Genomic DNA, 21,005 nt, shown 5'->3' with positions numbered 1-21,005 from the left:
ATTGATTTTTATGGCCACCACTTATATATCATTGGGGAATAAAACTTTGAGTATTGAGTCGTATTGCGATTCAAGATTCATTTGGGAGAAGACTCGGTGCTTTTTGTGTGAGCTGTCTCTTTAAGTAGCTCAGTAGCGTTATTTGACACGTGACCCCTTCCAGCGTGACACTTAAAGGAAGGGAAAAAAGCATGACAAACTATAATTTTGGTTAAATGCTTGAGGAATTTGCTTTACAAAACAGCATTAATTAATAACTTAATAACATATAGCGTGAAACGTTATCTGACGAATCGATGAAGTCTGAACTTTTGGTGATTAATTGAACTGACAGCTAGTAGGGCACAGGGATACTCACTTCCTAGTGAAGTTTACCCCTTATTGTCTATCAGTGGGAGTGTGTTTTCTTTATCGGAGTCCTCCAGCGGAAAATACGATTCTTTTCCGCGAACCGGTTCTTTTTCGGACAGTTCGACTCATTGAACCGGTTCAAAAAGTGATTCACATTATATACATGCAGTACAACTCAATCGTCAGAATCCTCGGCGGTTGGTTGAACCAATCTTTTAAGAAGTCGGACGTGCTGTGCGTCCTGCGTCATCAACCCGGAAATAAAGTTCGATTCAGTTCGATTTGGTGAACCGGTTAATTCCTGCTCAAAAGAACGATTCGTTCAAGAATCATATGCACGCAGCAGCTCAAGTGACTGCGGAGTGGATGTGTGTACGATAACCTTCAGCTGAGAAAGAGGATTCTAATGGTGAGAACCATTCAACTGAGCGTAGTCTAAAAACTAGTGTGAATATAATACATACAATAGATGTTGTTAATCAAGCTAGTTTTCACAGTAATAGTTCTGTCTAATATAAAGCCGAGGTTTCCTGATTCTGAACAGCTCTGAAATGTTTTACTTTCGCTGAGGCTTCACCTGTTGTTTTTGCCCTTTAAGTTACTATTTGTTAAATAGTTTCAAACACGATTCTATCTGATTTTGTCGTATATATCTGCAATGGTTGTACTGTATCTGTTCAGACACATAAAAACCTGAAATGAAGTGAAAACAAAACTAGGTTTTACTAAACGAAACTTAAGTCTGTTAACTGGGCAATATGGGGATTTCTTTCCTTGTTTGCTCAGCATTTTTAAACCACTATTAACAAGGTTTTCATTTAATTGCATGACCATATGATACTATTTGAAGAAGCAGGAAAGATAAATCAGTGTGCCAGCCCCATTGCTGTTGATTGTGCTGAGACTGGTGTTTACTATGCTTTACAACTAAACATTTCAGACAGGTTTTAACTGTGTCTCACTTCCTCCAAAGCAGAAATGAGTGACCATCTCCTCAACCCACTGACCGTCATCTGTGCGGGATCCTGCTTCGCCTTCTCTGGCCTGTTTTATAAACTTTATTCAGATAAAAGACAAGAAGTACAGAAGCTGAAGGTACAGTATTGACTTCCACATCTCTAAACTGAACTTCTAATTCATCTAACATCATCACTGTGTCTTTAATCAAGGTGGATAAGGGTCATTGAATTGGGTAATTTAGTGTACATTTCATGTCCAGCAATGATGATGATGGAAACAAATTTCTTCAAAGAACATTTTATCAAAAATAATAATGTTTCAGTTGTCTTTATGTCCCTTAAATGAGTTTTTGCAATATCCACATTGAGTCTTGAATTTAAAATAACAAATAAAAAAGTCAAATTTCAAGATTATCTATATTAAACTTATATAAAATAGATTGAGTTCAAGAGGTCATCAAATGAAACCCCTCCTGAAGCTAAACTAACCCATGTGACCAGAGTCATGTGACCTCTTTCTCTTCTGTGGTGGGTGTTTTGAACTCTTTATGGAGAACTTCCTGTTCTTTTTTTCTATATTGGATCTCTAATGACCTCTCGTTGAGGGGTGTATTAATTACCCATCAACAATGTTGGATATATTGTTAAAGTTTGCAATATTTTAATGACTTCAGTTCAAATAAATATTACAATTTGAGGTTAACCCAATCAAGATAAATACCATTTGATTGGCCAGGCATGTCAAAATGGTGAAATTGTTACCGATGTTACTTGTAAACCTATACAGATGTCTGTATTGTTGTAATATCAAAATGTTGTTGAATGATTATGGCTTGGCTGAAGTTGAATGTAAGTCACTTAAAATAAGCATTTAGCTCAATCCCAAATTAGAGGAGTTTAATAATAGCATGCAGTGAGTTTTAACGTTTCCTCCACTTTCCAGGAGATCCCAAGCTTTCAGGCAGACCATCATCTGCTCAGGATTCTCAATGCGTCGTCCAACAAGAGACTTCATTATGTTGCTGTAGAAGGTAAATAAACTGCTCAGTAACACCTGGTGCTTTGAAAAGTCTTAATTGATGCATCTTAATTTTTCCCTCCATTGCAGGATTGGTGCAGGCCATCGGAGAGCCCATTTCCAGCCAGTATGTGCCCCGCTGTCGTGGTGTCATCCAGAAGATAACCGTGCACGAGCACTGGAAATACTGGAACTCTGTGCTGAAAACATGGTAAGAACATGCTTCACGGCAAATCACGTGGCTTGTTTAGGCAACAGGGTTGTAAAAAGATGCCACTGAGGAATATCTTCCTTACTAACTAATCATTGTTTTATTTATTTATATATATATTTGCATTGAAATGCAGTTTAAAATGTTATTTTAAATGTGCATTTTATGATCTAATTGGATATAATGCAGCATTTACTTTTGGCCCTCAGACTAACTATAGCCGTTCCTCGAGAGTGCATTAGTGCATGCCTAAAATAATAAAAACAGATGGTTTCAACAAACCATTAATTAACAACAGAGTTCACATCAGGTCTGTTTTTAAAATGTTATCAGTCATTGTTAAAAATCTATTTTCCTGTATAGAGTTTAACTCCTGAATCGTTTCTGCTCACCAAGCCTGCATTTATTTGATCCAAAGTACAGAAAAACAGTAATATTGTGAAATATTTTTTACCATTTAAAATAACTGCTTTCTATTTGAATATTGCTGTGATGTGCAGCTGTATTTTCAGCATCATTCCTCCAGTCTTCAGTGTCACATGATCTTCAGAATTCATTCCGATATACTGATTTACTATTCAAGAAACATTATTATCATCAATATTTATAACCGTTGAGAATTTTTCTCCGGGATTCTTTGGTGAATAGAAATATCCAAAGTTCAGCGTTTATCTGAAATACAGTTTTTGTGACATACACTATACCATTTAAAAACTTGGGAGCCAGTATCATTATTTTGTACTTTTTCTCGGTAGAAAAAAATCAGTAGAACAGTTGTTTTTGTTTTCCTCTGGATCAAATAATTGCAGGCTTGGTGAGCGTTAGAGACTTCTTACAATCTAACGGTTCACAAACCTTTGACTGGTAGTGAAAACCAGTTATTATAAAGTAAAGCATGAAAAAACCTCCACACAGGGTCTCCAAAGTAGTGAACAAGCAGCAGACCACCAACACGGTGCCCTTCAGCTTGGTCCAGCCCGGCTCGTACACCAGCGAGGTGTCTGTGCGCGTGGAGTCTCCTCTGGAGGCGAGCGGTGATTACCTGGAGCAGGTGCACCAGCGGCTCAGACAGGCCAAAGAGGGGCTGATGGACGCAGTGGTGCGAGAGCTGAGCGGAGAGAAGCCTGTAGCCCTCGAGGAGCGAGAGGAGCTGCTGCGTGTGGGATCGCCCCTCACCGCGTTCGGGGAGCTGGTTCTGGAGCAGGACAAGATCATGAGGATACAGCCGCCCAAAGACGGCCGCAGCTACGTCCTGATCCCCAGCGATTACAAGAGCTTCATACAGCGGTACGAGAACAGCGCCAACATGTGGAGCGGCTTGACGGCGCTGTTCGGAATAACAGGGTTAGCGCTCGTAGCTGGTTTCATCCACGGTGCGCTTAACAAGGATAAAAAGAACTAGCGGACCGAGTCATTAGGGTTAAATACTTGTGACACTTTCTAAATCATGGGAATAAAACAGCTGTTTAATTTTGGCTATATTTCTCAAGCCTTGTACACTTCCATAAGGGATCCAAAATGTCTGTATATCTGTGTTTCCTTTTTTATGAATCCAAAATAATGTTAGGTCAATGATTTACCAATATTAAAAGTCATTTATATCTCTTGGGTGTTCATGTCGACTTTAATTCTGTTGTGGACTCTCAGTCATCAAGGTTCACACACACACACACAAAAAAAAAACTATAAAATGTTATCTCCGAATAATTACACCAGACATAAGCAAGTAACTTCTGTAACTCATCAAAGGGCCACAATAGGTCTTGCTTTAGTATGGACATATATTCATAGAATGTTATTTTTAAAAGTATTTCCTTAACCAAAAAAATTAAAACCGGGTCCAATGTTGTTTGTATTTCCAAATATAATTTTTGTGTTCTGAAGGAGAAATGAATATTTGGATCAAGATGGTAAATTAAAGGTGCTGTATGTAATTATTTCGACTGTACTGCATCATAAAGATACCATACTATGTTTGCAGATATTTAGGAAATGTTAAGTTCTCTGAAAACAATGCGACAGGCAGCTATTCTAATTTGAAATGTGTTCCGTGTCAGAACCTCTGTTTTTGTTTTGGTCTGTGTGACTCCGCCCACTGCCAGTTTAACCAATAGAATTTGACACCTAGGGTTGCCAGTTGGAAACCTGCAAACAGACTGACTCAAGAGATCTCAGATCCTACCAAACATAAAAAGTCTCTGCATCCATTTAATAAATTCCATGGTCAAGGGAATAATAAATCAACTCCTCTACAGTTTAAGGCTCATCGCCGTTCATTGTCAACCGCACTCATTCCTATAGTCCTCAATCTGGCAACCCACGTGATCGCCATCTGAATTTGGACGGCAGTTCCCATTTCAACCACTAGCTTTCAATTTAACATACAGCACCCTTTAAATCAATTTTCATTTTTGGTTTGAACAACTGAAGCATTACAACCACACAGAAATCAAGAAAAGAAAAACTGAATAAATATCCATCGCCACATCTTACACAGGTTGCTATTTGTCAGGAATTAAACCTTTCTTCCACAAACATACCAAGATGTGTTTTCTTTTTTTTGTAAAGTGTATAAATGACTGTCAAACATGATGGTTTCTGTTCACTCGTCTCCTTCTGAAGACTCCTCAGCCTCCTCGAGCCACTGGATGAACTTCAAGAGCTGTAGAAAGACGAGACATAGTTAACATAGTCCTCTTTCACACAGATCTCAGTGCATTCCCAGAAAACTTGTTCTGCCGTCGTGTGATTTTAACAAGTCACGCTACTCTCACAGATTTCCCCACACACACCTGTAATTTGACAGCAATGAGTGTAATAGTGTAAAGGTAGCTACAGGCTTTTAAAGCCTAAAGATTCGCACCCCTTGATTCCTGCGGAGCTGCTGGCTCTTGTCTGCGCTGGAGCTCTGTTTGAACCAGCGCATGATGCCTTCCTCCTCCAAGATCTCCAGCTGGTACATGCTCATCAGCACCTGAGGTGGACACACATCACACACAATCAGCTCGAGAACCTGTGTTATGGTTCACTGCAGAAACAGAGAAGCCTCACTTTGACCAAAGCTGCCCAATGAGCTTCCCGCTCAAGGAAAACCTCCTCCATGGAAGCAAGACAGTCCAGCTGGTCTTGAGGTCTCTTCACATAGTTCTTGAAGACTGGCGCCCACTTCTTCAACAACTGGGAGGAAAAACAGAGAGACCGTTATCAGTGTCTTCTGCTGAAGTTTCTATACAGACGCTCAAAGCAGCTATAAAACAGGGAGAGTTGCCCCAAAATAAATCAAAATTGTCGTCATTCTTTCACCCTCAGGCTGTTGAGCACAAAAGAAGATATTCTGAAAAATGTTGGTAACCAAACGCTGGTCTCGATTGGCTTCCATAGTAGGGAAAATGAAACTTCAATACAAACCAGCAATTGTTAGGAGACCAGCATTCTTCAAAATATCTTTATGTTCAAGAAATTCAAGCAGGTTTGGAACAACACTCGCATGGCCAAGTGAACGATGGCAGAATTACATTTTTGGGTGAACTATCCCTTTAAGAGATTCACTTAAAACATTGTTATCTGTTACAAGATGTAAAAACAATGATAATAGACATGTTTATAAAAAGTTATTGGTCTGATAAATGCTGAAAAGACGGGTCAGGTCAAGCGGTCGCACTCACAGGAAGCAGATGTGATGAATACTGAGCCGTGCTCATCGGAGCTCCCTGCGGCTGGAAAGGAAACTCCAGCACAACTCGAATCAAGATCTGCATAACCTCCTGCAGAGAAATGTTGTAGGCGTACCTGAGAAGAGACGATGACATTTACCTTACAATACAAGTAGTGTGACTTTTGTGTGAGGAACAGATAGAAAAAGTGTCTCCATTTACTTCAAGTCTTTGCTTCAAACTTCAAAATCTCATTCATAATTAATAAGACTCAGATCAGCACACTGACACCTTGCAAAATAAATGACATTCGGCCATCAGAATCCATGCAACGTTTGGTCTGTTCATATGGCATCTGAACAACCAGAATGAAGTTCACATTCATATTAGTGATGCTCCGATCCACCGCCTTTGCCTCCGATACCGATTTCACATTTAGTGAAAAAACTATTTTGTGGGGAACAAATTAAAGTGTTGCACTAAATATGGTAAATATGCTATTTGTATTATAAATGCATTTTAATGAATGGATTTTATATGCAAAAATATACTATAAAATTAAAATACATTACTTTTAATGTAAAGCATTTTTTTTTATAGTGCAGCAACATATGATAGATACGACAGGACAAAACAAATTCAGTGCAGCACGAAGCGTTTACAATGTGCACATCCGGTGTGCAGAATGATGCGCTTGAAGCAACACGGCGTCACAGACAAACGTTCACTTAAGACAAAACAGATCGTGTGTGTGAATACTGAAATACTGTAATTCGGTGTGTGTTTGTACATTAATCAGGACCGCACAACTGATGAAAGTGTCTTATGCGCAGGGTTGGGGAGTAACGGAATACATGTAATGGCGTTACGTAATCAGGATACAAAAATCCAGTAACTGTAATCCGTTACAGTTACCTCAAAAAACGTAGTAATCAGATTATAGTTACATTTTGAAAAAAGGGGGAATACTTTCAGGATTACAATGGTTTCATTTAAAACTAAATAAATCAGTATTTTGGCATAATACTATATTAAGCGCAGCTTGATTAATGACTCACGCGAGTCACGTGTGCCACCCGCTGGTGCATGCGCAAATAACAGCTGTCTACAATCTCCTCAGACGCAGTTTGAATCACTGCTGCAAAAACGCGTTCATTTCATGGAAATTAGGCTGCTTTTTTGTTTAAAAAGAAGAAATTGCAAACAACGTTGAACAGTGCAAACTGTGCCAGCAAAGAAAACACTTTCTTCATCGAAGGATTCGACATCCAACCTAAAGGAGCATTTGCACTTTTAAAAATTAGTTTTATATTTGCAAAAAAAAAAAAAAAAAAAAAAAAAGTATTCTCTCTTTTGAAGAAACATTTTCCATTGTCAAAAATTTTTGTTCTTATTATATTTGCTTGGGAAAAAAATGAATTTGTATTCCCTATTTTCCTGTTGAAGAAACATTTGCTTAAAATTATTTCTTATTATATTTTCTTCAAAATAAAACAAAATAATCTGTAATACCAATACCATGCACTAGATGTCTGTATAGTCCTTTACATATATATTAATTCAGGGCTGTGAAATTCTTAATACATGTTGTTGTTTTTAAAAAATAATATTTGACCTTGAAGTAATCCAGAAGTAATCCAAAAGTAATCAGTTACATTACTTTCTTATTGTGGTACTTGGATTACGTTACTGAATACTTTTTTTATGAAGTAATTAGTAACTGTAACGGAATACATTTTTAAAGTAACCCTCCCAAGCCTGCTTATGCGTGCGCTTCGGATGAGGAAAGGTAACGTTAATCACCTCAGAAAATGCACAAATAAAGATAATTTTATATGTTTTTACCATTTGGAGCACTGGAATCGCTAGACAAGGGCTTAATGAACTAATTTTTGTTAAAAAGTATAGATATTTGGTACAGCAAGGAAGAACTGCAGAATATACTGTCCTACAAATATTTTTTATATTACTTTTAAAAGTGTCAATCAATGGTTGCAGTCAGTAGGCTCATTTCTAATGAAGAGAACAATTTATATGACACATTTTAATGTAGACGTTTATTCATATGTAAACATTGTTATATTACCCTTATAACTAGCCCTCTCACAAAGTTTTGCTCACTCAGTGTATTTTTTATTTTACAGGGGGCTAATGTTGCAGCCGCACGAGATTACTTGATTTCAAACTTTGAACTGAATAAAAAAATGACAAGTAAGCAGTCAGTAATAAAATAAGAACAAATAAAGATGATAGCACATAAAAAATAACAATGAAATAAACTGCTTTTTAGGTTTTTCAGGTTTTAGTTTTATATAATATCCGTCACATGCTTGAGCCATTCGACCAATCACAACGCACTGGACAGCTGGCCAATCAGAGCACACCTCGCTTTTCAAACCAATGAGCTTTGTAAAGATCTACACGTTACAGAAGGCGGGGCATAGAGGAGAAACAATAATGTATGGTACGTGGAAAACAATATGTTTCTTGAACCTTAAACCGCATAAACACATTGCACCAAATACACCAAATAATGTTCTTTTTAGCAGCATCATATGACCCCTTTAACACTGCCACATACATTACCACGCTAAACACTTGTCATGAGCGAACTGTGCATGCAATTCTAACTTACTTGAGTGAGTTGATCTCAAGAACCAGATTGTCACAGCTTATGTTCTCATCCAGCCCTCTCTGTAACGTGCCATGAACCTCATTCTGAAACACTGAGGAGAAAGAACAGAGTGTGTGAAACTGATGTTTGAAAGGGTGAACAGAGCTCTGATCCATAGCTATGTAACATATATGGTGTCAACTCTTTTACACTTCTCACCTTTGACATCATCCAGTTCAGGTGATGCCGGGTTGCTTCCCAAGTCATGTGACCCCTCACTGACCTCACTTTCACTGTCACTCTCAGGGTCGGGATTCAGCGCCAGGCCTGGAAACACGAGATCATCAGCAATGCCCGTTTAATTAACTGTATACTGTATACACCTTTCCCACTCCCTGGTCAGTTATGATCCGGTGAAACTTGACCTTATGTAGCAAAAATAATTCATCAAAACAAAACATATTCATTTTACTTGTATAAACGATCACTTTGAGTCTTCAATGTTTAATCAATATGCACAAGCAGAATGAGATGTGGACTTCTTCAAATTTAAATTATTTGGTCTTTGTAATTTTGTTCTTACCTCTTTTGGCTGTAGTTTATTAGCTATGATTTATTTATTGCATGTTACATCTTTTGTCTGTTTATAGTGTCTTTGTGCATGCACAGTCACGTTTACAAGAAATTAAATCATACAGTGGTATGTGTATAAATGTATTTTACATTTACAAGTAAAATAAGACTAATTTAACTGATGCACGCAAAAAAAGAAGAGACAACAACAAAATATGCATAATGTAAAGCCACAGTTCACTTCCAGGTATTTAAAGAAATTAAAAATAAATGATCTGTATATCTTATGCAAAGTTCTTTTTTTTTACCATATTAAAAACCATTGATTTTTTTATTCAGCATTCTGGGTCAAAACTACATAAACTACTAAATGTCACCAAAGTCACTTAATAGTTTACTGTGAGGAACTGACTGAACTTTAAGTCGCTATGTTAACTGCATTTATAGTATAGGGTCTGTTTAAGTCAATTGGCTGGGAGTTATAGACCAGACCAGTTTAGCAACCCTTTAAAATCCTTTGTGAAGGAAAGAGTGCTTCAAGTTTGGAACAAACTCATCCTTGAAGACAATATTTTGAGTATCACTTGAATGGAAGACATCTCACCCCAAATGCATTCAGCAAGCTCATCTTCCTCTGTGTCATCAAGACTGCTGGTCTTCCATCTGTATCCTTTACCCTCTGAACCAACCTCTGCAGGGTTAAACACTGACAACACAATCAAAAATAATAATAATTAACCTTTGCCCATGCATGTTAAATGTTCATCATCATCATATTTTTTTCTGTAAGATCACAATTTATTTTAATGCATCCTTGTAACACAAGTACATAGCGAGTAATATTAAGTTACATGTACTTACTATGGATTTAGCATTACTTACTTTATTAAATAAATGTATCAAGTGACAAGGACACATTAAAATAGTGTTTCCAAAAATAATCCCATTAAAATTTCCACCCAATTTAAATCAATGTCAGTGTGAATGGCACAATCAAATGTTGTCCACATAAGAAAATAAGATCAACCTTTCTGTTTGGTTTTGTCTTTACTGAAGCCAACGTCGTCATCGCTCAAGAACTCATCCTCATCTTCATCATCCTCTTCATCTGGATGGTGCATGGACAGAACTGTGCCTTCCTGAAGAGTAATATCTGGACCCACCACAACCTGCATATCAACATTTCTTTAGAAAACAAGGAAACTAACCAGTGATTTGGACACACAGTGAAGAATATTTAATGTAAAAAACTTCTCATATTAAGCCTCTTTTTTGATTATCATTATAGGGACCAAATAATCAATTAAATATATTTGGACACATTTAAGTTTATTAAGCTTTACTAAAAGCTATTTTATATTATATTATAATGATCACAAATTATATTATATATTTTATATTTGAATATACACATTTTAAAACGCATTGTATATTTAGTTTATATATTATATAAAACATAGTATCACTTTTTTTTCTGAATAGACAACAGAAAGTAAGTAATTTACTAGAGGTGAGAAAATGTTAAATGCTTTTCATAAAATTGGTTTGAGTGAATGATTCAATGACTCGATCGTAAAGACTTCACTTGCTTCATTACTGGATGAATCAGCGTTTCTGAACAAATCTCTTGAATGAATGATTCAATGACTCGATCATAAAGACTTCACTTGCTTCATTACTGGATTAATCTGTTTTTTGAACAAATCTCTTGAATGAATGATTCAATGACTGAATCAAAGACTTCACTTGCTTCATTACTGGATGAATCAGCATTTCTGAACAAATCTTTTGAATGAATGATTAAATGACTCGATCATAAAGACTTCACTTGCTTCATTACTGGATGAATCAGCGTTTCTGAACAAATCTCTTGAATGATTCAGTGCCTCGATCATAAAGACTTCACTTGCTTCATTACTGGATGAATCAGCGTTTCTGAACAAATCTCTTGAATGATTCAATGACTCGATCACAAAGACTTCACTTGCTTCATTACTGGGTGAATCAGCGTTTCTGAACAAATCTCTTGAATGATTCAATGACTCGATCACAAAGACTTCACTTGCTTCATTACTGGGTGAATCAGCGTTTCTGAACAAATCTCTTGAATGATTCAATGACTCGATCACAAAGACTTCACTTGCTTCATTACTGGGTGAATCAGCGTTTCTGAACAAATCTCTTGAATGATTCAATGACTCGATCACAAAGACTTCACTTGCTTCATTACTGGATGAATCAGCGTTTCTGAACAAATCTCTTGAATGAATGATTCAATGACTGAATCAAAGACTTCATTTGCTTCATTACTGGGTGATTCAGCGTTTCTGAACAAATCTTTTGAATGAATGATTCAATGACTTGATCATAAACACTTCACTTGCTTCATTACTGGATGAATCAGGGTTTCTGAACAAATCTCTTGAATGAATGATTCAATGACTCGATCATAAAGACTTCACTTGCTTCATTACTGGATTAATCTGTTTTTTGAACAAATCTCTTGAATGAATGATTCAATGACTGAATCAAAGACTTCACTTGCTTCATTACTGGATGAATCAGCATTTCTGAACAAATCTTTTGAATGAATGATTAAATGACTCGATCATAAAGACTTCACTTGCTTCATTACTGGATGAATCAGCGTTTCTGAACAAATCTCTTGAATGATTCAATGACTCGATCACAAAGACTTCACATGCTTCATTACTGGGTGAATCAGCGTTTCTGAACAAATCTCTTGAATGATTCAATGACTCGATCACAAAGACTTCACTTGCTTCATTACTGGGTGAATCAGCGTTTCTGAACAAATCTCTTGAATGATTCAATGACTCGATCACAAAGACTTCACTTGCTTCATTACTGGATGAATCAGCGTTTCTGAACAAATCTCTTGAATGAATGATTCAATGACTGAATCAAAGACTTCATTTGCTTCATTACTGGGTGATTCAGCGTTTCTGAACAAATCTTTTGAATGAATGATTCAATGACTTGATCATAAACACTTCACTTGCTTCATTACTGGATGAATCAGGGTTTCTGAACAAATCTCTTGAATGAATGATTCAATGACTCGATCATAAAGACTTCACTTGCTTCATTACTGGATTAATCTGTTTTTTGAACAAATCTCTTGAATGAATGATTCAATGACTGAATCAAAGACTTCACTTGCTTCATTACTGGATGAATCAGCATTTCTGAACAAATCTTTTGAATGAATGATTAAATGACTCGATCATAAAGACTTCACTTGCTTCATTACTGGATGAATCAGCGTTTCTGAACAAATCTCTTGAATGATTCAATGACTCGATCACAAAGACTTCACATGCTTCATTACTGGGTGAATCAGCGTTTCTGAACAAATCTCTTGAATGATTCAATGACTCGATCACAAAGACTTCACTTGCTTCATTACTGGGTGATTCAGCGTTTCTGAACAAATCTTTTGAATGAATGATTCAATGACTTGATCATAAACACTTCACTTGCTTCATTACTGGATGAATCAGCGTTTCTGAACAAATCTCTTGAATGCATTTTTAACAGTCACTCATAAGTGATGCAATCATTTACTGTAGCGTCAAGTTACTTTGACTTCAAATAACAATTGTTCTTGTCTGTAATTCGAGGCGGTGTTGTGGCGTCTTACGTTGTAGGCGAGCACACACTGCTCGTTCAAAACGACTCCGTGTTTCACCTCCACATTATCACAGATCACCGACTGCTTGACCTTCACGTCGTTGGCTATGTGGACTCTGTTCCAGATGTAAGCTCGATCCAGAGTAACATTGTCTCCTAAGTAGACAAAACAACAGATTTTCACACGGTCACAGTATTTTTAAAAATAGCAACATATAAGGAGTTTAAGAAAGCATGGATTGTGTGATTGGACCATTGCTTTCATTTCTCCTGTGTAATTAGCAGTTAGATAATTCCATATTGAGTAAAAATGTACAGTTTATTGGCATTATCTACAAACTTTTATGCTATTTTAACATGATACGCGTTTAATCGCCCAGCCCTACAATATAATGAACCGAAACTAAATTTCATATGAAGACCGTACCGATGACACAGTTTGCTCCGATCACAGTGTTTGAGATGGTGCAGTTCGCTCCAATCACTGTATTTCGGCCAATAAGCACATTTTCCTCCATCAGGCTGCCGTGACCCAGACTGACCCCCGGCTCTCGGTACACATTATGTCGAGAATGAGTACAGCTCTGGCCTTCCTGGTCTGTGAAGTTAGCCTCGGGTGTGATGGGATAGATCCAGCGGCGGATCGTGTCTGAAGAGACGGTGTCGTACATGAGGAGGTTCGACACTCGAGCCCCATATCCATCTTTAGTGACATGCAGATGGATCTGGTTTCCCAGGATCTAGTGAAAAAACCCTGTGTCAGATAATAAACGCACTCATAAATGAGCAAGTCACTCCATTCTGTGTCTCTTACCTCTTCATTCACCAGAAGCCCACGCACAAAGTCATTTCTTGTCTGGTAGTCAAAGTTGTCTGTGAAAAGCTCAGCAACCTACAATAAACAACATTCACTTTTATGGAGCAATGGGTTTTTAATTTAAACAAACATGCACAACTGTAAAACAAATGAACGCTCACCTGTGGAGAACAGATGCTAATATGACAATCCAGAAGATCAAACCTAATCTCAAACTCATCACTTCCACTATGGAAAATATTCTGTGTGGGGAAAAGGAACAATTATAATCACTGAACTCAATGATACAATTTCTATCTGCTTTGTTGAGCTGTCTGGAATTAGTTTTTTACATTATGGTCTTATCTGATCTGCTGTCTGATTTGCATGACTGCAATAACCTTCATTTAAACAACCACAATGTTAATAAGTGTGCACTGATCAATGTTTGTAACGTTGATAATAACAGAAATGTTTCTTTAGAACCAAAGCAGCATCTTAGAGTGATTTCTGAAGGGTCATGTGACACTGAAGACTGTAATGATGCGTAATATTCAGCTTTAATCACAGGAAAAATAACAGTATTTTAAAATCTTGTAAAATGGTTATTTTAAATAGTAAACTATATGATTATATGTGACCCTGGAGCACAGCAATCTTAAGTCTCAGGGGTATATTTGTAGCAATAGCCAAAAAAAAAAAAAAAAAACATTGTATAGGTCAAAATTACATATTTATCTTTTATGCCAAAAATCATTAGGACATTAAGATCATATTCCATGAAGATATTTTGTACATTTCCTACCATATATATATATATAACAACTTTTTTTTTTTTGTAATATGCATGGCTAAGAATTCATTCAGACAACTTTAAAGATGATTTTCTCAAAATTTAGTTTTTTTTTTTTTTGCATCCTCAGATTCCAGATTTTCAAATAGTTGTATCTGAACCAAATATCGTCTTCATAACAAACCACACATCAATGGAAATCTGATTTATTCAGTGTTCAGATGATGTATACATCTCTCAATTTCGAAACAATGACACTTGTTTTCTGCTCCAGGGTCATATATTACAATTTTTACTGTATTTCTGATCAAATAAATGCATCCTTGGTGAGCAGAAGAGACGTCTTTTAGAAACATAAACCCCTTTATAAATGACAGACTTTTGAATAGTAGTGTGCAAAAACCTTTCATCAAACCAAAATGCGTTCTTGTATGAACTTTTTTGATCCACTTCAAATGTTGACTAAATATAAACACACTAAAACCAAAATTAAGCCAGATGAGCGTGTGAGGGCAAAGCCTACACTGCTTAAAACTGGACTGATGATAACCATAACCCAAAGGTTTCTTAATGCATGTCATACTGAGATTTACTCTACATTTGATGACACTTTTTGCATCATCAGTATGAGATTTGTTTATGAAATTGGCAAACTGTTATCAATCATTACTCGATTGAACAGAGCTCCCCTAATCATTAGTAAAACCCCTCACCATGGGGAACTGGAGTCTCTTTAAGGCCTGTGCTCTCTGGTAATGAAGAATACGCTTGCTCTTGCCATCTATAGCAACTATGATGTCGTCGTCTTCACAGCGAGTCTTGTGACCGGGAGGAGACTCTTTGAAGATCATGGTCATCACCGAGACGTTCTTATCCATTTTGCGCCGCTGTCTGTCAGGGAAGTGAACATTGTATTAATGATATATTTGTTTAGACCGTGTGTGTGGAGGAGAGACTCTCACTTGTGTTCCTGTAAAGCCTGGGAAACATCGATGTTGGACACCACGTCCCCATACACCAGCAGAAAGTCCGAGCGGATGAGAGCTTTGGCGTCCACGTCCCTCAACACATCCCCGAGAGAGCGGTACAGGTCAGAGGTGATCACGTGCACCACGTTTGGAGATGTGGGGCGACACCATTTGGACTTCCTGTGAAGACGACGACAAATACTGAGTAATCAGAGTCACGGGCATTCAACAGCATCATTAAAACCATCACAGCGTCTCACTGTAAGTGTTCCTTTATTTTGCTGGACATCCAGCAGCAGAAGACGAACGTCTCTTGCACTCCAGTAGAGGTCAGGAACTCCAACGTGTAGTCAATCATGGAGACATTAGCCAGAGGAAGAAGAGCCTGGGGGGCAACAAGAGTATTAATAGTCTATAACACTGTGTCGAAGAGGTAACGAGTAAAACTCTTCGTTTAGAAAAACAGTGTATGAACCATCGTACAGTTCTCTTTTGAGTCTTCTTGTGCTTTAATGGACAAATAAAGACAAATAATGTCAAAATAATTTCGCATTAGGGCTTGTGTCTTGCAATTGTCTGTCATTAATGCTAGCAAAACAATACAAGACTGAATAACTTAATAGTTTTTAAAAGGATTGCACTACATTCATTTGTACAGTGAGAACTACGCAGTGTTTTATCTGATTATTCAACTTCTGGGACTCAATAGTAATGTAAGATCTACCTGAAAAATTTAAATCACTGCATTTTTGCATTTCTTTTTGTGTTATTGCTTGTAGTTTGTTCTTTGTTATTATTTTATTACTGGTTGTTCATTTATCTTTAGTATTTTCTGAGTTTTATATTAGTTGGCAGGTTTTGCTGTGGTATCAAAATGGGTCAAAAATAAAGACCAGTGCTTTTGATTCCATTTATTATATTGTGTCAAGGCTAGTGAAAATGTTGGAACTTGTTTTTATAATTTTATCCCATGCAGATGCACAAAATTACATCGGATTACTTATTTTCAAATAAAGCTATGCAAGTCATCTGGTGAAAATTCCTGTGCATTTTCATATTGCAGACAAACAAAACACTGCAATGCATTTTCTTTCTTTTTTTTCAATTTAGTGAAGTTCATAGTTCAAGCTATTTTATAAGTACTGGCACCATTTGTCCAAAAAAAAGGTAGAATAAAATAGCATTAGATACCTATAAATGGTACACAAAGATACTTTTCAGGACACTGTAGTAAAACTAAGCAGAAAGCAATGGAAAGTTATGTACAACAAAATAAATGTCTTTGTTTATTTACATCCTCCTTACTCAATAATATTATATATAGACGAATCAAAATACTTTAAGTGAAACCCAGGTTGTCACAATGACTATCTTTCTAATATAACATCTCATAAGTTATATTAAAAATGCTACTTGTTGATATTGATCGAAAAAATTATAAATAAATACCGAACCTACTGTATTGTCGTTACCATGTTTGCACATGAAAAAATATGACACATTTAAGTTCACATACAGACAAATGAAAAAAAAGAGCATCCACAGCATCACGTCCAGAACTCATGATGGATCTGAAGCGGTGTTGTGTTCAGTGTCGCGGTGTGTTTGGATCCAGAGGCACACATGTGCTCGCGCTGATGTTCACTATGAAGTGTGTGTTTGGTTCAGTATTGTGATGTTGAGCTCGCTCACTCACCCGAGGCTGGTCTTTGCTGATGGGGAAGAACCTGCGGTTGAAGCTGTCTGCGACGAGAACGGCCTGCAGCGGTTGCTCCTCATCATCCTTCTCCGCCTTTCGAGCTCGACTCTGTTTCGCTGCTTTGCCTGCCATGTTCCTCCTCGACAGCAGTGTGTCAGAAACACAACACAACGGAAATACGAGTGAAGCGTGAAACCCGGTTTGGTGACCCGGATGTTATCTCTAATTCTAATATGAATTTTCCAGTTTTAACTTTGAACTACATAACGTCCGTTTAGTGTCTATTACAGTTTTTCAGTGTCAGTAATTATTTAGAAATTGTTATTCGAGCTGCCGCTGGACAGCAGCGAAAACCGCGCTGTCAGGTAACACCTGTTACTTTTCTCAGCGATGGATCAAGATGGACCAATCACAAGCCGCGTCTCATTTCGAAAGCCGCGCCTTTTCAATGTTTATGGCGGTCAGCAAGCAAACGTGTGGTAGGTATTTCCCGCCACCTACTGTAATGGAGTATGGATCATCATCGTTATTATTTAATTTGTAATGGAGTAATGTCCTTTTTATTTGCCTCTTTGCACTTTTAGATAGTTTAATAGAAATATCAAACTACTTTGACTAAATGACTAAAGAGTTCATTGTTACAGTATTAGGGCCAAGTCTTGTTAACATTACGTCAAATAAAGTCTGGCCTCACATTAGCATCTAAGTGTTTTTGAACATTGGTTTAAGAATGTACAGGTTCATTAGCGCGCGCGCGCACACACACACGCACAAAAGTTAAGCTAGTTCAGGTAAAAAAAAAAAAAAAAACCACCACTATTTGAAGTCTGTATGTACAGTATTGTTCAAAATAATAGCAGTACAATGTGACTAACCAGAATAATCAAGGTTTTTCGTATATTTTTTTATTGCTACGTGGCAAACAAGTTACCAGTAGGTTCAGTAGATTCTCAGAAAACAAATGAGACCCAGCATTCATGATATGCAAGCTCTTAAGGCTGTGCAATTGGGCAATTAGTTGAATTAGTTGAAAGGGGTGTGTTAAAAAAAAATAGCAGTGTGGCATTCAATCACTGAGGTCATCAATTTTGTGAAGAAACAGGTGTGAATCAGGTGGCCCCTATTTAAGGATGAAGCCAACACTTGTTGAACATGCATTTGAAAGCTGAGGAAATGGGTCGTTCAAGACATTGTTCAGAAGAACAGCGTACTTTGATTAAAAAGTTGATTAGAGAGGGGAAAACCTATAAAGAGGTGCAAAAAATGATAGGCTGTTCAGCTAAAATGATCTCCAATGCCTTAAAATGGAGAGCAAAACCAGAGAGACGTGGAAGAAAACGGAAGACAACCATCAAAATGGATAGAAGAATAACCAGAATGGCAAAGGCTCAGCCAATGATCACCTCCAGGATGATCAAAGACAGTCTGGAGTTACCTGTAAGTACTGTGACAGTTAGAAGACGTCTGTGTGAAGCTAATCTATTTTCAAGAATCCCCCGCAAAGTCCCTCTGTTAAACAAAAAGGCATGTGCAGAAGAGGTTACAATTTGCCAAAGAACACATCAACTGGCCTAAAGAGAAATGGAGGAACATTTTGTGGACTGATGAGAGTAAAATTGTTCTTTTTGGGTCCAAGGGCCACAGGCAGTTTGTGAGACGACCCCCAAACTCTGAATTCAAGCCACAGTACACAGTGAAGACAGTGAAGCATGGAGGTGCAAGCATCATGATATGGGCATGTTTCTCCTACTATGGTGTTGGGCCTATTTATCGCATACCAGGGATCATGGATCAGTTTGCATATGTTAAAATACTTGAAGAGGTCATGTTGCCCTATGCTGAAGAGGACATGCCCTTGAAATGGTTGTTTCAACAAGACAATGACCCAAAACACACTAGTAAACGGGCAAAGTCTTGGTTCCAAACCAACAAAATTAATGTTATGGAGTGGCCAGCCCAATCTCCAGACCTTAATCCAATTGAGAACTTGTGGGGTGATATCAAAAATGCTGTTTCTGAAGCAAAACCAAGAAATGTGAATGAATTGTGGAATGTTGTTAAAGAATCATGGAGTGGAATAACAGCTGAGAGGTGCCACAAGTTGGTTGACTCCATGCCACACAGATGTCAAGCAGTTTTAAAAAACTGTGGTCATACAACTAAATATTAGTTTAGTGATTCACAGGATTGCTAAATCCCAGAAAAAAAAAATGTTTGTACAAAATAGTTTTGAGTTTGTACAGTCAAAGGTAGACACTGCTATTTTTTTGAACACACCCCTTTCAACTAATTGCCCAATTGCACAGCCTTAAGAGCGTGCATATCATGAATGCTGGGTCTTGTTTGTTTTCTGACAATCTACTGAACCTACTGGTAACTTGTTTGCCACGTAGCAATAAAAAATATACTAAAAACCTTGATTATTCTGGTTAGTCACATTGTACTGCTATTATTTTGAACAAAACCGTATATAATACAGATTTTCATACGTTGCATTACATAAAACCAAAGTTAAAAGTGCATTCTAATAGTTACATATTTGCTGTTACATCTACAATTGGTTGTTTGTCATCTTTTCCAATTCATTATAGTTTTACTAAAGCATGGAAATAAACATACGTATTATATACAGTATTGTTCAAAATAATAGCAGTACAATGTGACTAACCAGAATAATCAAGGTTTTTAGTATATTTTTTTATTGCTACGTGGCAAACAAGTTACCAGTAGGTTCAGTAGATTGTCAGAAAACAAACAAGACCCAGCATTCATGATATGCACGCTCTTAAGGCTGTGCAATTGGGCAATTAGTTGAAAGGGGTGTGTTCAAAAAAATAGCAGTGTCTACCTTTGACTGTACAAACTCAAAACTATTTTGTACAAACATTTTTTTTTCTGGGATTTAGCAATCCTGTGAATCACTAAACTAATATTTAGTTGTATGACCACAGTTTTTTAAAACTGCTTGACATCTGTGTGGCATGGAGTCAACCAACTTGTGGCACCTCTCAGCTGTTATTCCACTCCATGATTCTTTAACAACATTCCACAATTCATTCACATTTCTTGGTTTTGCTTCAGAAACAGCATTTTTGATATCACCCCACAAGTTCTCAATTGGATTAAGGTCTGGAGATTGGGCTGGCCACTCCATAACATTAATTTTGTTGGTTTGGAACCAAGACTTTGCCCGTTTACTAGTGTGTTTTGGGTCATTGTCTTGTTGAAACAACCATTTCAAGGGCATGTCCTCTTCAGCATAGGGCAACATGACCTCTTCAAGTATTTTAACATATGCAAACTGATCCATGATCCCTGGTATGCGATAAATAGGCCCAACACCATAGTAGGAGAAACATGCCCATATCATGATGCTTGCACCTCCATGCTTCACTGTCTTCACTGTGTACTGTGGCTTGAATTCAGAGTTTGGGGGTCGTCTCACAAACTGCCTGTGGCCCTTGGACCCAAAAAGAACAATTTTACTCTCATCAGTCCACAAAATGTTCCTCCATTTCTCTTTAGGCCAGTTGATGTGTTCTTTGGCAAATTGTAACCTCTTCTGCACATGCCTTTTTTTTAACAGAGGGACTTTGCGGGGGATTCTTGAAAATAGATTAGCTTCACACAGACGTCTTCTAACTGTCACAGTACTTACAGGTAACTCCAGACTGTCTTTGATCATCCTGGAGGTGATCATTGGCTGAGCCTTTGCC

The 21,005-nt window shown here is 37.3% G+C and overlaps 2 protein-coding genes across 3 annotated transcripts; one reads left to right on the top strand and one right to left on the bottom strand.

The window, feature by feature from the left end:
- Positions 1-595: 595 nt before the first annotated feature.
- Positions 596-4,144, top strand: LOC127951063 (mitochondrial ubiquitin ligase activator of nfkb 1-A). Of its 2 annotated transcripts, none has more exons than XM_052548695.1 (5): positions 596-760; positions 1,325-1,446; positions 2,254-2,341; positions 2,419-2,539; positions 3,455-4,144. In XM_052548695.1, exons 2-5 carry the CDS (start codon positions 1,330-1,332, stop codon positions 3,939-3,941), a joined length of 813 nt encoding a protein of 270 aa, XP_052404655.1. In that variant the 5' UTR covers positions 596-760; positions 1,325-1,329; the 3' UTR covers positions 3,942-4,144. The 2 variants fall into 2 exon arrangements, with proteins under 2 accessions (XP_052404655.1, XP_052404656.1); XM_052548696.1 differs by having other exon boundaries at positions 600-760; positions 1,328-1,446.
- LOC127951062 (translation initiation factor eIF-2B subunit epsilon-like) lies at positions 4,145-17,639 on the bottom strand. The gene is made up of 16 exons (XM_052548694.1): positions 17,287-17,639; positions 15,851-15,975; positions 15,585-15,770; positions 15,336-15,513; positions 14,012-14,092; positions 13,848-13,925; positions 13,461-13,773; positions 13,044-13,189; positions 10,407-10,548; positions 9,984-10,085; positions 9,026-9,133; positions 8,828-8,918; positions 6,205-6,328; positions 5,591-5,716; positions 5,403-5,513; positions 4,145-5,201 (listed from the first exon to the last, which is right to left on the bottom strand). The coding sequence occupies exons 1-16, from the start codon at positions 17,419-17,421 to the stop codon at positions 5,142-5,144; spliced, it is 2,106 nt and encodes a 701-aa protein (XP_052404654.1). The 5' UTR covers positions 17,422-17,639; the 3' UTR covers positions 4,145-5,141.
- Positions 17,640-21,005: the final 3,366 nt, after the last annotated feature.

This window comes from Carassius gibelio, chromosome B2 (assembly GCF_023724105.1).
Source record: "Carassius gibelio isolate Cgi1373 ecotype wild population from Czech Republic chromosome B2, carGib1.2-hapl.c, whole genome shotgun sequence".
Taxonomy (NCBI): Eukaryota; Metazoa; Chordata; class Actinopteri; order Cypriniformes; family Cyprinidae; genus Carassius; species Carassius gibelio.
This window is presented reverse-complemented; position numbering and strand designations above follow the sequence as displayed.

Bases quoted from the DNA above. Each gene is read 5' to 3' on its own strand.
- LOC127951063 (XM_052548695.1), top strand. From the start codon at position 1,330: ATGAGTGACCATCTCCTCAACCCACTGACCGTCATCTGTGCGGGATCC. The intron at 1,447-2,253 runs GTACAGTATTGA...TCCACTTTCCAG, and splicing joins AAGAAGTACAGAAGCTGAAG to GAGATCCCAAGCTTTCAGGC. The intron at 2,540-3,454 runs GTAAGAACATGC...ACCTCCACACAG, and splicing joins AACTCTGTGCTGAAAACATG to GGTCTCCAAAGTAGTGAACA.
- LOC127951062 (XM_052548694.1), bottom strand. From the start codon at position 17,421: ATGGCAGGCAAAGCAGCGAAACAGAGTCGAGCTCGAAAGGCGGAGAAG. The intron at 13,190-13,460 runs GTACGGTCTTCA...TTGTCTACTTAG, and splicing joins CGGAGCAAACTGTGTCATCG to GAGACAATGTTACTCTGGAT. The intron at 5,514-5,590 runs GTGAGGCTTCTC...TGTCCACCTCAG, and splicing joins ATTGGGCAGCTTTGGTCAAA to GTGCTGATGAGCATGTACCA.